The 20,597-nt window shown below is 39.4% G+C and overlaps 1 protein-coding gene across 4 annotated transcripts in view; it reads right to left on the bottom strand.

The window, feature by feature from the left end:
• The window catches only part of ARL15 (ADP ribosylation factor like GTPase 15), a 379,011-nt gene that overhangs the window by 250,375 nt on the left and 108,039 nt on the right, over positions 1-20,597 (bottom strand). For all 4 annotated transcript variants that reach the window (XM_054687937.1, XM_054687938.1, XM_054687936.1 and 1 more), the window contains one exon: positions 2,201-2,345. In XM_054687937.1, coding sequence (XP_054543912.1) covers positions 2,201-2,345 — 145 coding nt within the window. The remainder of the gene's footprint in view (positions 1-2,200; positions 2,346-20,597) is intronic.

Genomic DNA, 20,597 nt, shown 5'->3' with positions numbered 1-20,597 from the left:
CATGTCAACATAGCTTTGAGCCTCAGGTGATTAAAAGACAAAATATGGAAAAAGAATTTTACTTACCACAACATATGAGGTTCACAGAGGTATGGTACTTTATTAAAAACATATGGATTCAATTTACTATGGCCTGCTAATTCACTCAACAAACATCTGTAACTATGTTTAGGCCTATCTACAGAGCCAGGCTCAGGCTGCACACAGCCAAGCAAATTGCTCTCTCTGCCCATAGGCGCTTCACCCCAGGCTGGGGAGATAGACATGTAAACAGCAGGCAGAAAATGGCAGAAACAGACAATATGCAATGAGCAGTGCTCCGTTCTGTCTGGAGAAAAGGAAGGTAGTAAGGAAAGGCTTCACCAAGGGGGCCTCTGATGGTCTCTCCAGTCATCGTGAACACTCCCTCTTTTCCTTATTCTTGAATCAAGTTGTCTCTGTCTCTTTACAGATCCATAGTTTCTTATCTACAGTTCTAAAATCTGAAAAGCTCTCAAAACCTAAACTTTTCCCCTAACTTATTTGGTGGAAAAATCTGAGCTGATATAATATGGTCATCAATATTTTTCCTACTTATTGCAAATGATAGTTAATAATTTCATCATACACCCACCACCAAAGCCAGGGCCTAAGTCACCCTTGTTTTTTTTTTCTCTTTCTCACCTTCCAAATCCAACTGGCCACAAAGTTCTCTCAATTCTAAGAAGTATCCTATCTATTATCACCCACCCCCATCACTGCCTCAGTTCACAGCGAAAGGGTACATACCACAGTGCAACCCCACATCATGGCTACCGTGATTCTCTCCAGGGCTATTTGATCATACAGTTTCCTTGTTTAGAATACTCTGAAATCTCTGTACTACCTAATGGAAAAGCTCAAATTCCTGAGCATGGTAGAAAAGGTGCCAAGAATGGGTCACTGCCTACTTCTTGTGATTGGTCTTCTGGCATTTTATTAACCATGCATTAAAGCCACACAGAAATGTGGTCCCCAAGAGGTACCAATCACACAAACTTTCCCTCTGCCCAGAAATCCTTTCTTTGTCCATTTCACTTTCACTTCTGTTTGGCTGCTAGGCTTACTTATCCTTCAGGATTCAATGTAGAAAATTCCTCCATACAGAATTTTCAGTGAGCAAATTCCTCCATACAGAAAATTCCTCCTGTTTACATTCTTCCCTCTCCCCATTTCAAGCAACACTGATGGCTGCTCTTCCTTCATATATTTCTGGACACAACCTTAATAAATATGTGGCCAGCAGACTGAGTATCCTAGCATATGTCATGGCCATTGCTATTCCTGGTTCTAAATACTAGATCAGCCCACTGTCGGTGCTCAAAACCAGTGGGCTGAAGAGCAATCTGCTCAACTTGCCCAGGCAAAGTTGTAGCCCAAACTCCCTCCTTATAGGCTCTCCTCCTACGGCAGCTGTCTTCATCCCCTTACACTGTTTTTCCATTATTTTTTCTAATTGACATTCTTTTTCCTCCTTCATTGTCAGAAGAGAAAGAAGCAGTGTTTGGAGAGTAACAAAATTCCTCAGTGGCACTAGTGATATTTGAGGCAAGATAGTTCTTTGTGGTGGGGGTCTGTCCTGTACATTTTAGGGTGTTTAGCAGCACCCCTAGTCTCTACCCATAAGGCCTTACTGCCACCCTCCTGCAGCTGTGACAAATAAAATGTTCTGATATGTTGCCAAATATCCTGAGGGGTGAAATCTCTAGATTGAGAAGCCTAAACCAACTTTTCTTGGGCATCTCGGGAAACAGTATGGCAAATTCAGTCAATGATTTCTGCCCCACCCAGTCTCTATGTGACAATCCTGAGGGGAGATTCAGATTCCATCAGGTGTACTGTTCTGGGGAGTACATGACTAAAACAAGTAGGCTGGAGTGACACTGACAGGGAAGGTGAGATTCAAGGGGGCCAAGATGAATCCATTTTGTTACAGTCCTAGAATTCCAGGGCTCAGGATTCTTTGGAATTAATTTTTCCTGAGCTTGACTTACTCAGTGGCATTGAAATGACCAACTAGAGAACACCCAAAGCAAAACAGAGAGAATACCCAAAAGTGAAATAAACTGACTAAAGCATTTAGCCACAAATAAGAGAGGAGGAACAGTGGTGTCCTCCAAAAGCAGAAGAAAAGAGAATGTCATGAGAAAGCTAAAGAATGGGACCCTGACCCAGTACCCACCTGTGGTTGACACGACGTTGTCAGGGCTTTCACTGCAGAGCTTCGATAACAGACTGGTCTTGCCAGAGCCTGTGAGGCCTATGCAAACCAAGTCATATTCTGGTCGTGCAGGAGGTGGTCCCTTGCAGCAGAGTGCTCTGAAACACTGCCAAGAAAGGGGGGGAAATGCAACTTTTAAAAATAAGACTGTGGACATAAAGTTTAGTAACATTTAAAATGGCTAACCATTTAAATGGTTATAAGTATCCTTATAACCTACACGTTATAAGGATAAAGGTAACATTAGGGTGGACAAACCAGAGGACATCAACTTAACCAAGTGATCAAAATTAACATCCCGAGGCCCGAGACATTCAGGCAAATCTCATTTAATGGGCTTCACTTTATTGTGCTCCAGTGATACTGGGTTTTTACAAATGAAAGATAAAACCAGCAACCTGTGCCAGGCAAGTCTATGGGTGCCATTCTTCAACAGCAGGTGTTCACTCTAAGTCTCTATGTCACATTTAATTAGGTATGTATGTACATTTTTTCAGACACATGTTATTGCACATTTAATAGACTGCAGTGTAGTGTAACTATAACTTTTATGTACACTGAGGGACCAAAAATGTTGAGTGACTCACTTTATTGTGCTGCTAGCTTTATTGTGGTCAACTGGAATTGAACCCACAACATCTCTGAGGTGTATCTATATGGGCTTCATGCCTCTCCTCCTGCTGTGACAGGTGTTCCACAAGGGACCTGACGTCATTACACAGCCTTCCTGCCCAAAATCCACAATCTGAAGCTAAGCACCAGGGAACTTCAGGCCAAACCACCATGAGAAGCATTCTGCATGACAACTGGCCTGTTCGCCTCTAAAATCTCAATGTCTGGAGAGTCAAAGAAACGCTGAGGAACTGTTCCAGGTTAGAGAAGCCTAAAACAACATGATAATGAAATGCAGTGCCTTCTGGATTGGCTCCTGGATCAGGTTGGAAAAAGTGCCATAAATGAAATTATTGGGATGACAGGTGGGTGAGAGCTGAAAAGAGACTGCATAAGGTTAAATTTGCTGGAGTCGATCATTATACTATGTTATGTAAGGAATGTCATTGTTTTTATAAAACATACACTTCAGTATCTAGAGGTGGAAGGATGCCTGCAATTAACTGGCTAAGAAGAATTCTAAATCTCTACCTGCACTGCCATCTCCATGTCTATAGGATGAGGAGTGTCATAAAGCAAGCGTGGCAGAATGTTAACAACTGGTATGGCTAAAGAAGAGCCTCTGGAAAATTCTTAGTATTTATCTTACAACTCTTTGATATTATCTCAAAATAAAAAGCTTTTAAAAATCATTAAGTAGAGTCCCTGTGTATATCACTCCCATCTTGACCTTTGCTAAGTGCTGCTTCAGATCAGCTGACCTCAGGGTACTAGGAACTGTCACGTGGCATGTGCACTGCATGAACCAGAGCACCCTATAGGAGTGAATGGCAAGGGCATTTGGGAGATTGGAAATCATCCGTGCAGTTTTTGATCTTTTTTACTTATTTGACATCCATTTATTAGGAGCCAACTATGTGCCAACTGGTAGAGCCGGAAATACTTAAGCCCTGAATAATTCAAGAGAGAAAGAAAAAGGGAGAGGGTGGGACAGAGAGGCAGACAGACTACTGACTTCTAGGTCATGTGGAGATCATGAGAGAAGACCTATAAAAAGCCTGTGCTAATTCTTCTCACTGAGATAAAATCTGAGGCCTAATTGGCTGTCCTCCTTTCATAAATCAAGCTTGATTATTTCTCTCCCCCACTTCTCAAACCTAGTTAGTCAAGAAATCCATTCCATACAACCTCTGAAATGGAATATGACCACATCTCTCTAGCCCAGGCCACCATTACCTGTATAATATCAACATTCTCCACTGGTTCCAGCACCTTTACTCATGTTCTCGTGGGCCACATGGCAGCCACTGTGACTGGTTATAAAAATAAAATCTGATCATACCTACTTAACCTCTTTCAGTGACTCTCCACTACTCGGGTAAGAACCTTTCTCATGGTCTACAATGCTTCCCATGACCTACTCACCAACCTCCAGCCTCATGTCTACCAATCTCCTCTCTGATGCCCTGCTCATGCCCCCCCTTCCAGTCAAGAAAACCCTCTCACACCTAAAGGCATTCGACATATGCTGTTCCCTCTTCCCCCAGCTCCTGACTTAGCTAACTTCTCATCAGCTTTCAGCTCTCAAGTAAAGCAGCTCTTCCCTTGGGCCCTCCTGCTCTAATCCTAAGTGTGCGTTAGCAATTCGGGTCAAATTCTCACAGCACATTTGTGAATTTATCACACAGACAATTTGTTTCTTTTCCTCACTGGACTGTGGGAACCATGTGTGTCCAGTTTCATCCCAGTATGACCAGTGCTTAGCAGAGAATGTGGCCTGGAATCTACCCCCAGTGAATAAATGTTGAATGAAGAATGAATGACATTTAAATTTCACCCAAGAAAAGAAAAAAAAAAAAAAAAAGGCTAATAGGAAACTTGATCGGTCCTCTGTGTGGGCCCCCCATGCTTCAAGAAAACAGTGCCAAAATAAGAAAATCCCTTGTCTCTTTCACTTCACTTCAGTGTCAAAAAGTCAGCCCAGTTCTAAGAGTGATCTTGTTGTATGGGATCTTCTTTTTCAGTATGCTAAGAGCTTCTCCTTGTCCTAAATTCACTTTAAATTGCCTTTTAAGAAGTTCTGCCTACTTCTGGTAAACAATTCTACGATCATCTAACTCATATTCCTCTCAGATTTATTAAACTCTAATCATATTTCCTCTCAGTCTTTTCAAGCCCGAGGAGTCCTAATTATTTCAGTCTGCCTTCCTATAGCAACCCCTCCCACTCCTTCATCATATTATTTGCTCTTCTTTGGCCTTACTTGAGTTCCATTATGCTTTCTCCTGCAAGATTAATGACCACAACTATAAACAGCATTTTAGATGCCAACACATTGCATCCTGGATTTGTAGGAAGGTTTTCCTGATATTGTTTAGTTTTTTTTTTTCGCAAATGTTCTCTTATCCTTGAGTTCCCTTGACTCATGATGAGACATTTTCTAAGAGGCAGATTGTGTGCGTGTGTGCACATGTACACATGCATTCCCTCAAAACCACCACTGGCTAGCAGCTATTCACGTAGGAAAGCTCTGCCAGGTTCAACTGTATCAGGCAAAGCCATTAATCACACAGTGGTTTCTCTTACTGCACCACATTCATCTTTGTATGTATGGGTGGGGATGGGGGGGTATAGAAGGACCCCATTCCTGCACTGGAGATCCCCCTTTTTTCTCAGCCACTCCCCTGGACTATCTCCTAGAGGAAGACTCTAAAGGAAAGCAAAAGTTCCAAAATTTACAAAAATGACATCTTTTTGCTCTTTTTAAAAATCCAGAGTGTAAAATCGTTGCAACCAAGCCTACTATTTATGTCACCTGCTCATTTATTCTAGGTTACTCAAGACTTCTGATCTAACAGGTAATTCAGCAGTGACATTCTGCTCTGCTCCATTCTTTAATCTCCTCTCTGTATTCCCCCAGTGATCTCATGTCCATGCCCTAGCTCCAATCATGCAGAGGTAAAGGTACCAAACATGACATCTCCTTAGGTCCCGATCTCTTACCTGAATTTCAGACTCTGTATTCCCAACCCTATGGGAAGAACTCAAACTAAATCTGAATAAAACCACAGTACAGCCCCCAAAACCACAGGCTATGGAAATAAGGTACTTTCAAAGATAAGGAGCATAAAGACTAGATTTTCAATGATCATTAGGCAGAATTTTTGAAATAAATCACCACATCCTTGAATATTTATTTAAAATAAATAAATCCTATGGATAATAAATAGTGTCAGATTTTGAGCCAACCAAATAAGACTTTTGAGAATATACTATTTCAAATGGAAGAAGAATGTTTATGTTTTTGAATCTGTTCCTAAAAACTATACATAGTTTTCACTTGCTTTTTGTTTTAAAACTTAATGAAGCTTTGGATCTCATAGTCAATTTACTTAAAATTACTCATTTTGGCCTTTAGACTAACTATACTGTACCAAAGTTCATTGTGTTTGTCTCCTAAAGCGGCTCTAGCATTGTTGAGAGTAAGCCCCTTTCACTGTTGTACAAAGCTAAACACAATGCTGTCGGCAGTCCTGACAGCAAGCGGCCAACTCGGGCTTCATTCCCAGGCCAGACACTAAGGCATTGTGTAACTGTTCAGGCCCCATAAACCTAGCCATGCTTCAGTCTCCCCATGATTAACCAGTAACGTTTTAACACTATCTGCCACTTCCTTTCTTCAGGAGATTGTTAAAGGCATCAGCTCAGTGTATTATGCGATGAGATAGGCACCATATGGGTAAAAACGGTTCATCATGATGCTCATTTTCCTAAGGCATCTTAAATGATAGTGAGCTTCCTTGGGCAGAGGCTGGCAGCACATCACACACCCCAGACCGGGGTACACCCCCTTCCAGTGGCCAATAGCAGCCTCCACATGTTCCATCCCATGCCAGTTCAACTCAAGACACCAAAGGCACCCAACCCACTGCAGTAAGTTACAGCAAGGAACAGAAAACAGAGGAAGTTTGCATCAAACCTATGGGGGTTTAGGGGAGGGCACACATCCAAGGTCATGGTTTCTGTTGCTTAGACTGTTTCAGTTCACAAGTCTTTTCATTGGGTCAGCTATGGCTTGTTGCTTTTCAAAAGCACTCAGTATATCTCTCTTATTATGTCAGGACACAGGATGTTTCTTCCATATGCCCACGCTGTATGGGAGGAAACGGTGTGCCAAGTTCTTGGGAAAGGGCAAAGACCAAAATCACCAGTAATAACTCTACGCTGTAGACTATGGAAAAAAATCAAACAATCTTTAGCTGAAAAGTGGATTAACTAAAGAGCATAAGCAAAATCCTTAAGGAATATTTGCCTGAAGGCAGGTGATCATAAGCTTTAGGAAAATAAAATAAGCAAAAGATTAAATTGCCAGGGTAAAATGAGGACTTGCATTTCAGTCTGGTGGCCCAGCACCAAGGCAGCAACAGTGTCTTAAAATGTCCCCGTTTCTGTTAGAGAGAGTGCCAGACATTTGGCAGGTCTTGCAGAGGACTATATACAGCAAGTACTCAATGAATAAACCGCCCAACAATCGTTGCTGTAAAGCACGCATACGCACTAACTGTATGTCTCATTTCCCTTTACAGTGCCACTTAAGTGACTCCAGAACCCTCCAAATGGCTCACAATCCCCTCAAAGAGTCTGAACACTTCATGTCTGTGACATCCAGGCCCTGTGCAAAAGATCCTGGCCTCTCTTTTTAACTTGACTAATTCCTGTCCAGAGTTGTACTCTGCAGGAATCTTCCTGGAAAGTCTTCACCCAATTCCCTCAGGAGAATTAATTCATCCTCCTATTCCTTGGTTCTTTCACACACACTTCTAACACTGCAGCTAATACACACCTGTATTTTTTCCTAACCATGACAATGATTAAGTGATAGAATTACACACATTGACCTGAAGTCATATTTATTCTTGGTCCTGTTTGTTACTGGTTCAGAAGTTTGATTTCACAGCTACGCAGGTGGCCAGGCACCAAAATAGAGGAGCAGAGCTGTCCTACAAGTACACATTTCTGGACAGAGTTGCTCACAATCCTCCCCCTCTGGCACTGGCCCCTGTATTGCCAGTATTTCCTACCATTCTGTGCTGCTAAATCCCTAGCCTTTGGGGACATGGCATTTGTTTCAATTGATGCTCTGTTTTTCATCATGAATACAAGATTTTATTCTGAGCATGATTTCAATTTGATTGAAGCTCTGTATAGTTGCTGGAAAATTTTCTTCAGTCAGTTTTGGGACTTCCCAATACCCAGACAGTCACTGCTCAAACCCCCATCCTATCTCCTTCTCATTTCCATATATGTATCTATTTACATATTTATATTAATTTGTCAGTTGTTTACATGCCTATATAACTTTGGGCGTACATTTTTACTCCTCCATGTGAGAACATGCTTTACTCACCCTCCACCAAACCTCCCACACCACTGCCCTACTTCCTCCCTTCCCTCTGGAAACCAGTATATTTTTCACAAAATATTTTTGCTGTGCTTTGCCACTATATGTTTTTGGTTATTTATATTCCACAATAAGTGAAACCATCCAATATCTCTCCTGCTTATTTAAGCAGGATCTCACCAAAAAAATATTGGAGTTTTATGGCAGATGACCAGGTCTATCTGTGCAGCCCTAGAGCAGAGCCTGGCAGAATGCTCAATAAATATTTATAAGATTAATGAAATATCAACTTTAGTTGGCACCTAAAAGCAAGAGAAAACTCACCCATAATTTAAGTGGGTACATTTCTTAAGTCTTTTGGTTTCAAAATCAAAATCAGGCATTGGTACATCCTAACTCTCAACATACTCACATTGAAAAACAAAAGTTTTTAAAAGGAAGTTAATTTCTAGAAGTGTTTTCTAATGCTAAACATGTCAATGAATAAAATATTTAGAAGTGTCTGAAAAGCTAAAATTACGTGATTTAAAATGTTTTCAAAATCTGTAATAGTAAAATATGAGTCTGTATTTTGAAAATACAACCAAAATGTGTTATAGGATTTATAAGAGCTATTTAAGCTCTAGAAATGACATGAGGAAGGAGGAGTGTCCTAATAATTTTTAAAATACACACACAAAAGCAGCTAATACTATTAAGCACAAGATACAGTGTTTTACATTGTTCTAAGGAGAACAGCTAAATAGAAAAGTACTATATGCTTCCCATTTCAAGATGAGGATAATGAGGCCCAAAAGAGGTCGGATAATTTGCTTAAGTGGAAGCAGGAATTAAACCCTGCATTCTGGCTTCTGAGTGGATTTCTGAGCCATGGGAACGATAAGCCTCTCACATCGGAGGGCGTGTCATGCAAAGGAGACCTTACATGCATTCTGAGAGGGTTCAGATAGACAGGAAAATGAGCCAGAGGCTAGTAAGTAACAGAACTAGGGTCACAACCTGGGCTGTTAGGCTCCAGGTCCTATGTCTTCTGGTGGCCCTGGCACTGCCAAGCCACCGGAAATGGGTGTTGCTGGAGAGAGGGAAAGCGTATTTTCAGGAAGCCTATCTATATAAATGAACAGGCTACAGAGGGAAAGGAAGATACAAGTCATGGTATTACTACTTCCTTACTGTCAATTTATGGCTAAAGTTCCTTTAATTTCCTGCAGAAGACCAGGATCTTTCTCCCAGTAGAGAAAGAGGAACGATTCCTGTGGGGTTGAATTAGGGAGTAGGGAAGAAGAAGGGTCTGAAGAGGGAAGAGGTGGACGACAAGAGGATAGTAAACTATTGCTGGCTTCTCTTTCTGTCTGTCTGAGTCTCTCATTTAACCCCTTTTTATCCTTTGGAAAGGGCAATGTTTGTCTAAAAGGAGAAATCCATACTGGCTGCAGAAATTTCTGATTCTAAATACAATAGCAGGGGAGGGAGAGGAGGAAAAGATCTCTAAAAAAAAAAAAATCCTCAAATTTCCCCCTAAAATATGTGCATGGAAATTTTATATCACTACAGCCCATAAATCAATACTAAACATTATAAAATGTGTAGGGGCCCATATAGGAGAAAATACAAGGGCAGAATAGTTTGTGTGAAAATATATATGAAGGAAAGGATCTACAATGAACATGTAATCTTTTAGCTAATCCTTTCTTTTTACTTGCAAAGAGAAAAGTGAATGTCAAATATGCTCTGACATCTTGGAGTCAGGTCTTGCAAACAAGTGAAAAAAATTTGTAAGTTCAAAATGGCACCAATAGCAACAGAAATAATAAGCAGGGTGATGGAGAACTGTGATGAGGTCCTGAGTCACCAGACAGCCAAGCAGAAGACCCTTCCACAGTCTGCAAGAGCAATCCCCTCTTCAAGGTGAAAAATCCTGTGGCCCTTTAAGACCCTAGCAGGAAAAACAATAAATTGTTTTTACAGAGGATGGGTCAAACCTTTGGGCCCTGTAGGCTGCTCTGAGCTCACAGATGAAGGCTTTGGCCCGAAATTGTCCCAGGGCTGAGGCTTCTGGCCAATACATCACACTGCCTCAGGACACTAAGTCTGTCTTTGCCTTACCCTTTGTATTTCTCAATTCACATTCCTTTTTGGGGTGAAATACTCCATTATTTCTGCTTTGTTCTGGGCTGTCTCCTGTCTCTGTCCCTATTAACTCGTGGCAACAAAAGAAACAAACAGAAGCAGGGGATTTCATGCTTAGCAGCTATAGACATTGGCCTCACGGCTTTGCAGAGGGGCAGACATCTGAGACTTTGAATGGAAGAGAGTGCTGCTGCGCTGAGCCCACGTGGCTCCCCGTCTATGTTTCAGTCATTCTTGATCAGTGGCAATCAAGAGTCCTGGATCAACCAAAAGTGGGGTTTCATAAGTCTGAATATGTATCTGATAATTAGGATAAAAGAGACTGTAATTCATGATTCTCACATATTCCTACCTATGCAAAATTTCAGGTCTTTTCATATTAGAAATAGATTAGGAAGGTATGTTTTGTTTTAAACTAAGAAACGCAAAAAGGAAGAAGCAAAGTAGAAAATGTCTTTCTTATATTTAACATGTAATTCTCATCTTTTAATGGCTAGCTGCAATATCGAATTTTTAAATATCAATTTTTATAATAACAGAATTAGCCAATAAAGCCAACTATAAATTCCCCAGCCATGACTGACTATAATGAAAACCTAGTTTTTTATATTTCATATTCATAAAGGAATCCAAATCAGGGCGTCCCCTGGGTCAGTTTCAGCCCATGGACTACTTTTTTCCTAAAGAGGAAAGAAATACAAATTTAGCTGGAGTGAAAGAAAGATAAATAGCTTTTGATTTATACCTCTTTTTTTGGTGACTAAGTAGACATTTCTAAACAGAAGTAGTGCATAAAAATAGATAAACACTTTTAATATTCCCGACCAAGTCTGTTTTTCTATACTTTGTACACTTCAAGCCAGAGAATGAAAACATTTAAAAAGAGCTAGGCTCCCTAGGCAGACCTTGAAATGGGTTTAAGTATCATCCAAAAATTCCCAGGAAAGATCCAAACAAAACAGATTCTCTCTGCTCTTGGTGCTTTTGGAACTGGAGATGGGGAGCCTTGTAACAGAAGAGAGGAAAACAAACAAATCAAACTAAAATTGTTTTTCTTGTAGTTCCTAACAGTGGAAATCCTATCCCAAATTTTGGGAAACACTAGAGTGTTCTTTCACTTAACAATCTTTAGGTTCTGGGAAGATGGCGTTTCGTCCCACATATCTATCCAATTAGTCACCAATTCCTAGAAATCTGTCCAGCTCCATCTCCACTATCATCCTGTTCCTCTCCACCCCTAAAGTCTTTGTTCAAGGCATCATCCCTGTCTACTGAATCATACACTGTTCCCCTAAGTGGTGCCCTTACTGGGTCAGTCTTACCAGACTCCATTCTCTAAAACACTAACTGATCTTAAGGTTAAAGTTCAAAGTCCTTTATCTAAGCACATTGTCTCCTCATGATCTGGCCCCTGCCTTATTTCTGGCCTTCACAGGTAGTTACAGGATTTCCATGAGGTAATGTTTCTAAGCAATTGAAATAGGGTTAACACATAAAACTTAAAAGAATAATAATTCTTATGTAACATTTTATATAATAAACTATCATATGTAATAATTATGTATATTTATTTTTCATTTATTATTTTATTATCTTCCCACCCAAAACATGGCCCTCATGCCAGTAGTTCCTGATCTAGTCTTTTTTTTTGTGCTGCATGTTACCACAGGGAATGACCCTGTTTCTCCATACCATTGTCCACTAACTCCCTCTGGTTGGCTCCTAGTAAACCTTGAACATTCAGCTCAATGACCATTTTTCCCAGGGAAATTTCTGTGACCTCAGTCTGACTGAGATGACTTATAACTACCTTCTTCTTCAAACTTCCTCAGTACCTTTCCTATTCCACCCCCTAATACTCATTATTCTGGCAAATAAAGTTGATTTACAGCCCATCGTCCCCCACTGGATTTGGAGCACTAGCATATAGGCACCACTTCCAACTCAACTTTGGAACCCAAGTGTCTGACATAGCATCCACCATGTGGTAGGATGAGCACCCCAATGAACAGGTGCATGGCTTCGAATAAGTGCACAGTCAGGCTGAAATACTGTCCGACTATGATCTAGAGAATTTGCACCACTGTTATCTCTTACCTAATCTAGACAATAAGGATCATCTAACAGGATGGTTGGGAGGAGTAAATGAGGTAGTACATACCAAATGCTCAGAATAGTTAAGAATCAATAAGTACTATTATCATCAGGTGTTACTATTACATTTTTAACTGAGAAGAGTTTTTTCCTGAAGAAAACTGATTCTTTTGTGACCACCAATCAGGATACTTTTCAGAGTGGATAATTAAACAAAGATCTGATTTGACACACCAAAAAATAATGTTGGCTAGTGACATTCAGCAGTCCTTTTGGTGTGCATAATAGGAGCTATTAAAAGGGATCATAATATGGTATACAGTGGATAATTGGATATTTTTTTTTCAGAGGAGAAAACAGTTTTTAAATATTACTGATCTACCTTAACACTTAATCTTAAATCACTTTTTTTTTTATTATGAAGCTCCCATCATGTCTATGGAGACATGCCTGTTATCCCCATTCACCCTCCAATCACACTGCCTTAACTGCTGACAAAGACAAATGTTTACTATGGTGTAGCACTAAAGAGCCAATACAGTGAACTAGATGCTATCTCGCCTCACACATCAACACACGTGTCAGACAGATTCTGATTGCAAAGTCTGTTATTGGTGATGAGAAAGGCAACAAGGGCACAGCTGGATATTTCAGATCCACAGCTGAGCTGGCAGCAGTAGTTCAAGCCATCTTCTCACTTTAGAAGCTGGAATTAATCGGAGCGAGTTATTTAAAGGTGTGTTTTATTAAAGAGGCACTTTCCCACTACTGTCAAACTTCACAAGCAAAGGTTGAACTCAGATTAAGGCAACTCTACTTGGGGTCAACTACGAGATATCAACGGATTTCTGTCAGTACCCACAAATTACTGATCGAAAATTAAATGCCAAGCAAAATAATTATTCATTCCCTCAAAAGATTAAAAGTAGCAAAGTGGACTTAATTTATATCCTGGACCTTGTTACTACTTGCTTTATTGTATTCCCTGGAATTAATATAGGTACAAATGCCTGAAATTACATGATGGGGGCAGGGAGAACCAGTAACCATATAGTAGGTTGGTGAAGATATTAGAGGGATCGCATGGATCCCTTATTTAACTCAAGTCCTTCTAGAATGAGACCTGAACATCATCAAAAAATTTATTGTCAAACAAAGTACCCACTCTATCAAGAGTTCTCAAACTACTCAGGAAAATACGCTACTTGAACATCATTTAAAAAGCTATGTCCTCCTTCTCCTTTGTCCCAGATAGGAATCTGTTTGCAAATACCAGAAAAGTGATTTATTGGCAGGCTACTGGTCATTCAGAATGGATGAAAAGGTTAAAGAATTGTAAGAACTAGGGTAGCCCAGGGTAGCACAGCAGCAACAATAGGTTTAGGAGTTGCCACTTGAGCCCACATAAGTTTGGCCTCTGAGTGCTCTAGCCCCGTGCCACTGTCCTTAGAATGGGAGCATCCAACTGGCCAAATCTTGGTTTCATGCTGGGACCTGGCTGCCAGGAAGAAAAAAAAAAAGAGAGAGAGCTTCCTCCTCCCTTCAGTAATGAAAGGGGGAAGCCCTGACTCCAAGTTCTGTGGGATTTGCCTCCTAAAACAGAATATTCATTTGCAGGGCAGTCAAACAGTATCAACTGTACATTTTATTCTTTGGTCTAATAGACAGCAGAATTTATCTATTATTAAAATTCAATGACATCAGATGGTCAGAACATTATTTGTGATTCTCCCATGGACTTATTCTGACTGAATACACCAGAGTCTTGGGAAGGGCTAAGAGTCGTCATGTTGAATCCAGACAGTTGCAGGATGCACACTTGTGGCAAAGCCGCCTGGATTTCCCTGAAGAAATGCTCTTTGCCCTCTCAGGGTCCCATGTGGCCACACTATTTATTCAACATGCATTCTCTTCCTTCTCTCATGTGCCTACCGAAAAATTACTACCTGTAAGAAGGTGGAGCTGGCATTGTATGTGTAGGAGGCTAGTGCCTGACAGCTTTTACGTCCAAACTTGCATATTCTTGCTTTTCTTTCAACACCGATATCTTACAGGAGGGAAATGGGACAGGACATACTTGGAGGTGTGTGTAGCACCTAGCTTTTGTTAATTAAAAACAAAAACTCAGGGGCCTCCCTGGTGGCGAAAGGGGTTAAGACACAATCTATGAAGCAATCCGCAGCCTCTGCAGCACAAGTTCAATCCCCAGTTGGCCAGGGAGCCACATGTTGCAGCAGACCTCTCCTGACTGGCCCGCAGCTCCCCTCGGCAGTGTACTTTGGTCAATCTGCCTGTTCTGCTCCCCATTCTGTCTCTGGTGAATCCTCTCACCCCCCGCACCTCTGGCCTGTACCCTAGCTCTTGTATGCATAAATAAATCTTAAAAAAATAAAATAAAATCAATAAAAACAAAAACTCAATCAAGCAGTCCGTACTATTGCTTGTCATGAGAAGCACAGATAGATCTCTAAGGACATATTACTGGGCATTTTTTTTTTTTTTGGCATCTCTTTTTGGGTAAGACCACTCTAATTCTTAACAGAAATGTATAATTCAAGTCTCCCTTGTCTAATTTGCAAATTATACCATAATTCTGAAGCAAATGTTAGAACAAAAACAAAACTACTTACCTAGAACATACAAAACATTAAAAAAACAGAGCAATCATTTACAGTTAAGAAAAAATTTAAAAATAAATACTCTTTGGCTGACAAATTCAACTTTCCTAAAAGAATAAAATTTGAAGGCTTGCAGTAAAGTAGCATGTTAAGTAAATAAATTAAATTATTAAAATTAAGGAAAGAAAAGGTTATAATGTCTTATTCACTTGGTAAATATGTTGAAATAATTTATGACATTCCATATATGGAATCATAACTCCACCTGAACAGACCCTGTAGCTCCCCATAAGAAGAAAGGGTATACTTTGGAATCTCTGAATTTAGTGTCAGAATTGATTTTATAATTACAATAATAGTGGATATAAAGGTCCTCATGGAAATTGTTCATGAACAAATCAGAGATGGCATTGCCTGAGATAAAATTTTGCTTTGACAAAAAAGTACATGAAATGCATGAGAGAATCAGAGTTCATTTGGGAACTACAAAACATCATCAAGCAATGCAAGTGTCCTCTAATATGTAAAAATCTGAATGAATTTCAGTCTTAACAAATTTTGTACACATTAAAATAAACCCTCATTGTCCTATCATCTGGGGGCAATGAGGAAGGATAGAGAAAGAAAATTGCCCTGAGGCTAGGAATAAAGGTGGGGCAGGCATCGGTCCAATGGTCTATGGTAAAGGAATAAGGAATTATGGGTGCTTGGATGGTGGGAGTGGAGTGGTAACATATACTTGAGGAGGTGTGAAACTATTTTCCTAAATCACATAAAGTGTTGTAAAACTATGTTACTTAAAAAAAAAATTGCCTTGAGATTAGCAAGGCTTCCAAAGCCAACTCTATAATAAATAATCACAACTCTTTTATCCCTTCTAACTTTCTCATAATTTACAACTTCTTGCAATTTGCAAATTTCTTTCCATCCTCAAATAAGTATAAAATAATTGGAATCTTAAAATATGATATTTTTGAAATGACAACATTGCACAATCTTAAACCACTTATTACTTCTTACATGGTTTATTATATGTTTTCATTATAAACCACTCTAGTCCTTCATTGGAAGAAGTGAGAAATGAATGAATTAGAAAATAAAAAAAAAGCTATCAAACAAAATTTGATCAAAAGAGGCAAGGGATATACTCTAACTCACATTCAATTCACTTAAGGTAGGGATTTCAAAGAAATGAGGATGTAAAGGGAAGGAGAGAGAGAGAGATCAGGAGGATAAAAATAACCCTAAATAATTTGAAAACCATTGACTAAATAGAGCCAGGGATAGCTTCAATAGCAGTTTGAACTTTAACCTCAAATAATCTACTGAATCTCAGCTTTTGACCTTTCTACAACACTAACATTATAAATCCCAACATTATTTTCCTTGAATTGATAATTAATGAGACTACAAAAAGAAAAATTAAAGATTTAGAAAAGAATACAATATCAAGTAGTAAATAATGAATTCTATTTTAAATACGTTCACCTCTAAATTCCAACACAATTTCTAACAACTTAGTGCTGAAAATATCTGACTATCAAAAGCATATTAGTTAACAGGCTTGGCTGACCTTCGAAGTCTTGCCTACTGTAGTATGTCAGGAAACAGTGGAATCCTAATGTGTGGTTTAAATAAAACAGAAGTAGAAAGAGGGTCATTAACTATGAAGAAAAATAGAATTCAAAGGTAATCTTTAATAGGAAAATGAGTAAAAATGCAGAAAATATGCAGAGAAAAATTGATTTAGGATGTCTGCTAGAAGTAATCTACAGCAGGCGTCAGGAGACCTTGTGCTGGGTGTCTTCCATCTGCGTCTCCTCCACCTGGGCCCATGGACAGGGAGGCTAACTTCTTTGAACTACATCAGTGAGCACCCTCCCCATGGCTTCAAGTCAGATTCAGCATAATAGAGGAAAGAGAAGTGAGAAAGAATGAAATTGGGTCTTTATATCTGCAGCTCCCTTCTTGCAAGGCCCAAGAGGCTGAGCAGAATCCAGAGAGACTCCCAGCCCATACCCAGCAAGTCCCTCTACCCAGCACTAGGTATGAGTTCTGAAACCACCTCCCTCTATTTTTTGCCCCTTTGAGACTAGCAGTCCTTTCCTTATACTCTGTCCACAACTTTCTAAGCAGTCACATTGGTTAACTCCCTTCATATTACCCACTTTGAAGACACTATCTATTTTCTACCAGGGCTCTAACTGATAGAGCCTACTGATAGAAGTGAAATAAAGAATTCAGGATGATACCTAGAGTTTTAGATTTAACAACTAAAGAGCTGGAACTTGGGGTAGTTAGTTTTGTTTTAGTTACGTTTGAGATGACTCTTAGTTATGTGTGAGAAGACATCCATATGGAAATGTCAAATAGGCAGATGGACTACTGAGTCTACAATTCTGAAAACAGGTCAGTGTTGAAGACACAAATATGAAGATTACTAGATGTTTTTTATTTAAAGATTCATCTATTTATGCACACAAGAGCTGGGGTACAGGGCAGGAATCCAGGGGGTGAGAGGATTCACCAGAGACAGAGCGGGGAACAGAACAGGCAGACTGACGAAATACACTGCTGAGGGGAGTAGCGGGCAAGACAGGAGAGGTCTGCCTCGCCATGTGGGTTTCTCCCTGGCCAGCCGGGGATCGAACTCATGCTGCAGAGGCTGCGGATTGCTTCACAGTGCAGTGCTTAACCCCTTGTTTTTTAAAGTGATGAATGAGGTCACTTAGGAGTCTGTACATATAGTGATCACTGAGATTTCTGCAATTCTTGCACAAAATTGACTTGGCTATTGCATCCATTGCAGAAAGGAATGTTTAAATTATTAAGCCAGATATATAAAAACTTTGCTGTTCCTTATTCTTGCAAGTTTATTTTTCAAGTTTATTTTATTTTTCACAGAAAGTATAAATCTAGCAAATTGTAGCAATCATTTTTTAATGGGCACTTTGATTAATGTTTGCTCCAGTAACAAGCTTCAATTATTATAGTCCTTTTCAAATTTTAACTTATATTTATAAATTTGATATTTTTAATTTTCTTTTTAAAACCCTTCAATTGCCTGACACACAAAAGGTTTCTGACCACTAAATTCTTATAACTCCGATAAATTAAACATAAAACTTAGTGAATCTTAAGTTCTCAAGCATTTCATTTCTAATTATAAAGACATTTACACTTAAGGTCACAAGTCTACAACAATTATTCAATTTGATTTTTTTTTTCAATTTGATATTTTTAATTGGAGTCAAATTAAAGACTACTCATATACATATTTTAATTATAAAATTGACATTATTTTTAAAACTACCATAAAAACATCAACAATGTTAGTTAAATTATACTTTCTCATTTCTATATATAATTTTGGATTTCAACCAAGACTTTTGATAGCAAGTCATGATTTGGATTATTCTCTGCCATATTGATAAGTCAAGTAGAGAATTCTTTTTCAATTCATTGTAATGGAAATGTCATCTCTTAAAAAAGGTTTTGGTCAAGGAGCAGATACAGATTTACAGATTATTACCTAATTCTTCCCTAAGCTTTGGATCAACAACATTCTTCCTATCAACTCTGTACCTGAAGTTATTTCACTAATTCACGGATTATGCTTTTCTTTGTATAATGACTTCCTATCTAGGTTTAAGGATATATTAAGGCTAATATCATAGATAAATTATCTTGTTCTCAAAAACCAGTCCTACCACAAGATTCTATTCTCTTCAGCCTCCTCAAGGAAAGTGCTCCAGCAACTCAATTCTCCTCACTCTCTCCAGTACCAAATTTTCCCTTAATACTGGCTGTTTCCCACCAGCACACATCATTCTGCTACTACTCCCAAGCAAGGGAGGGAGGACAAAGGAGAGTTGGGGGAAGGATTAAGAGAAGAGGAAAAGGGAAGTTGAGAAGTAAGGCCTCCCCCATACATACTTTATCCTTCATTTCTCTGCTCTCTTTTAGAAAAGTCCTTGAAGCATAACCTCTAGTTCCTCTTTCCTCGCTTTTCAATGATGTCCATCTTCCTAGATCATGTGATCAAATCTCAGTGTTTTTTTACTGGTTCTGTCAGTTAACACAATTATCACTGCAGCCTCCTCACAAGACTTTCTCATTTAACTTCTGAATACCACCCTCTTCTGGATTTTCTCTCATTTCAGCACCTTAATTGCATCAACATTTCACCACTAGATAATATGCGGCTCACTGAAAGTCTCTTCAATTGCATGCTTTTAAATTTTCCTTTTAACTCCAAAATTTGTATCGGCCATAATGACCTATAAACTCATACATGCAGATGTCTACTACACAAATTTCTACCTGGAAATATAATGGCACGGACAACTTAACATATTCAAAACAGAACTCATAATTCATTCCCAAACATTTTTCTTCTCTCAGTTAACAGCAACTCCGTATTTTTTTTTTTTTAAGTTATTCAAGCCAAAAACTCTGGAATAATCCTTGGCATCTCTTTTCTCTCAAACCACACATCCAATCTATCAGGAAATTCTGTCAGCAATTGTTTCAAAATGCATCCAACTACTTCTCACCACCTTTACCCTTACACCTCTGGTCTAATCCACTACTATCTCTTGCCTTGATTAATCAACAGCCTCACAACTGGCTCTCTGCTCCCACTCTAACCCCTCTCCAGTCTATTTACAACACAGTAGCTGGACTGATCCTGCTAAAATGTGTCAGGTCACGTGTCTTTTCCACTCAAAATTCTCCCGTCTCTCATTTCACGCAGGATAAAAATCAAAGCCTTTATAATGGTCTACAGGGTCCTATAAAATCAACCATTTCCCTCTCCCCAGCCTGCCCCCTATTGCTTCTATGACAACCTCTCTTAAGATTTCCTCCCATGGTCAGCTGTGCCAGGCAAACTGTTACCCTTGCAGTTCCTGGACCATGCATGGTAGGTACAGTCCTATTTCAGGGCCTCCTCTCTAGTCATTCCCTCTGCCTAGAAAATCCCTCCCCTAGACAGACACATGACACATTCACGCCTTTACTTTGTTTGGACCTTTGCTCACTCATCACCTTTTCAATGAGATCTAACCTGATCACTCTGTAAAAACGTACTTTCTCCTGCTGTACCATATCCCCCGTCCCCAACCCCCCTTACATGCTTTATGTTTTCCACAGCACTTATTGTTTTCTTGCCTACTGATTAATTTAGTTATTCATTATTTTATTGTCTGTTGCCTTTCACCAGAATGTAAGTCCCATGAAGGCAGAAGTTTTTTGCAGGTTTTTTCACTGGTGCATTACTAGTAAATAGGACATTGCCTAACAAAAAGTACACACCCAATAAATATTTTTAAACTAATATGTTGAATGGCTGCCATAGATCCTTCACAATCATACTGGACTATTTCCTAACTTCTTATCAGATTGAGATTAGTGAAATTCTATATTCTATCAATGCTTTCCTTGAATGGAAGGAATACATATCTTTTAAATCATATTCTATTGGGTTTGGCACGTTTTAATT

The sequence above is a fragment of the Talpa occidentalis genome, unplaced genomic scaffold, assembly GCF_014898055.3.
Source record: "Talpa occidentalis isolate TD23 unplaced genomic scaffold, MPIMG_talOcc4v2.1 talOcc4.6, whole genome shotgun sequence".
NCBI lineage: Eukaryota > Metazoa > Chordata > Mammalia > Eulipotyphla > Talpidae > Talpa > Talpa occidentalis.
The sequence above is the reverse complement of the archived record's forward strand: the minus strand, read 5'-3'. Positions and strand labels throughout refer to the sequence as shown.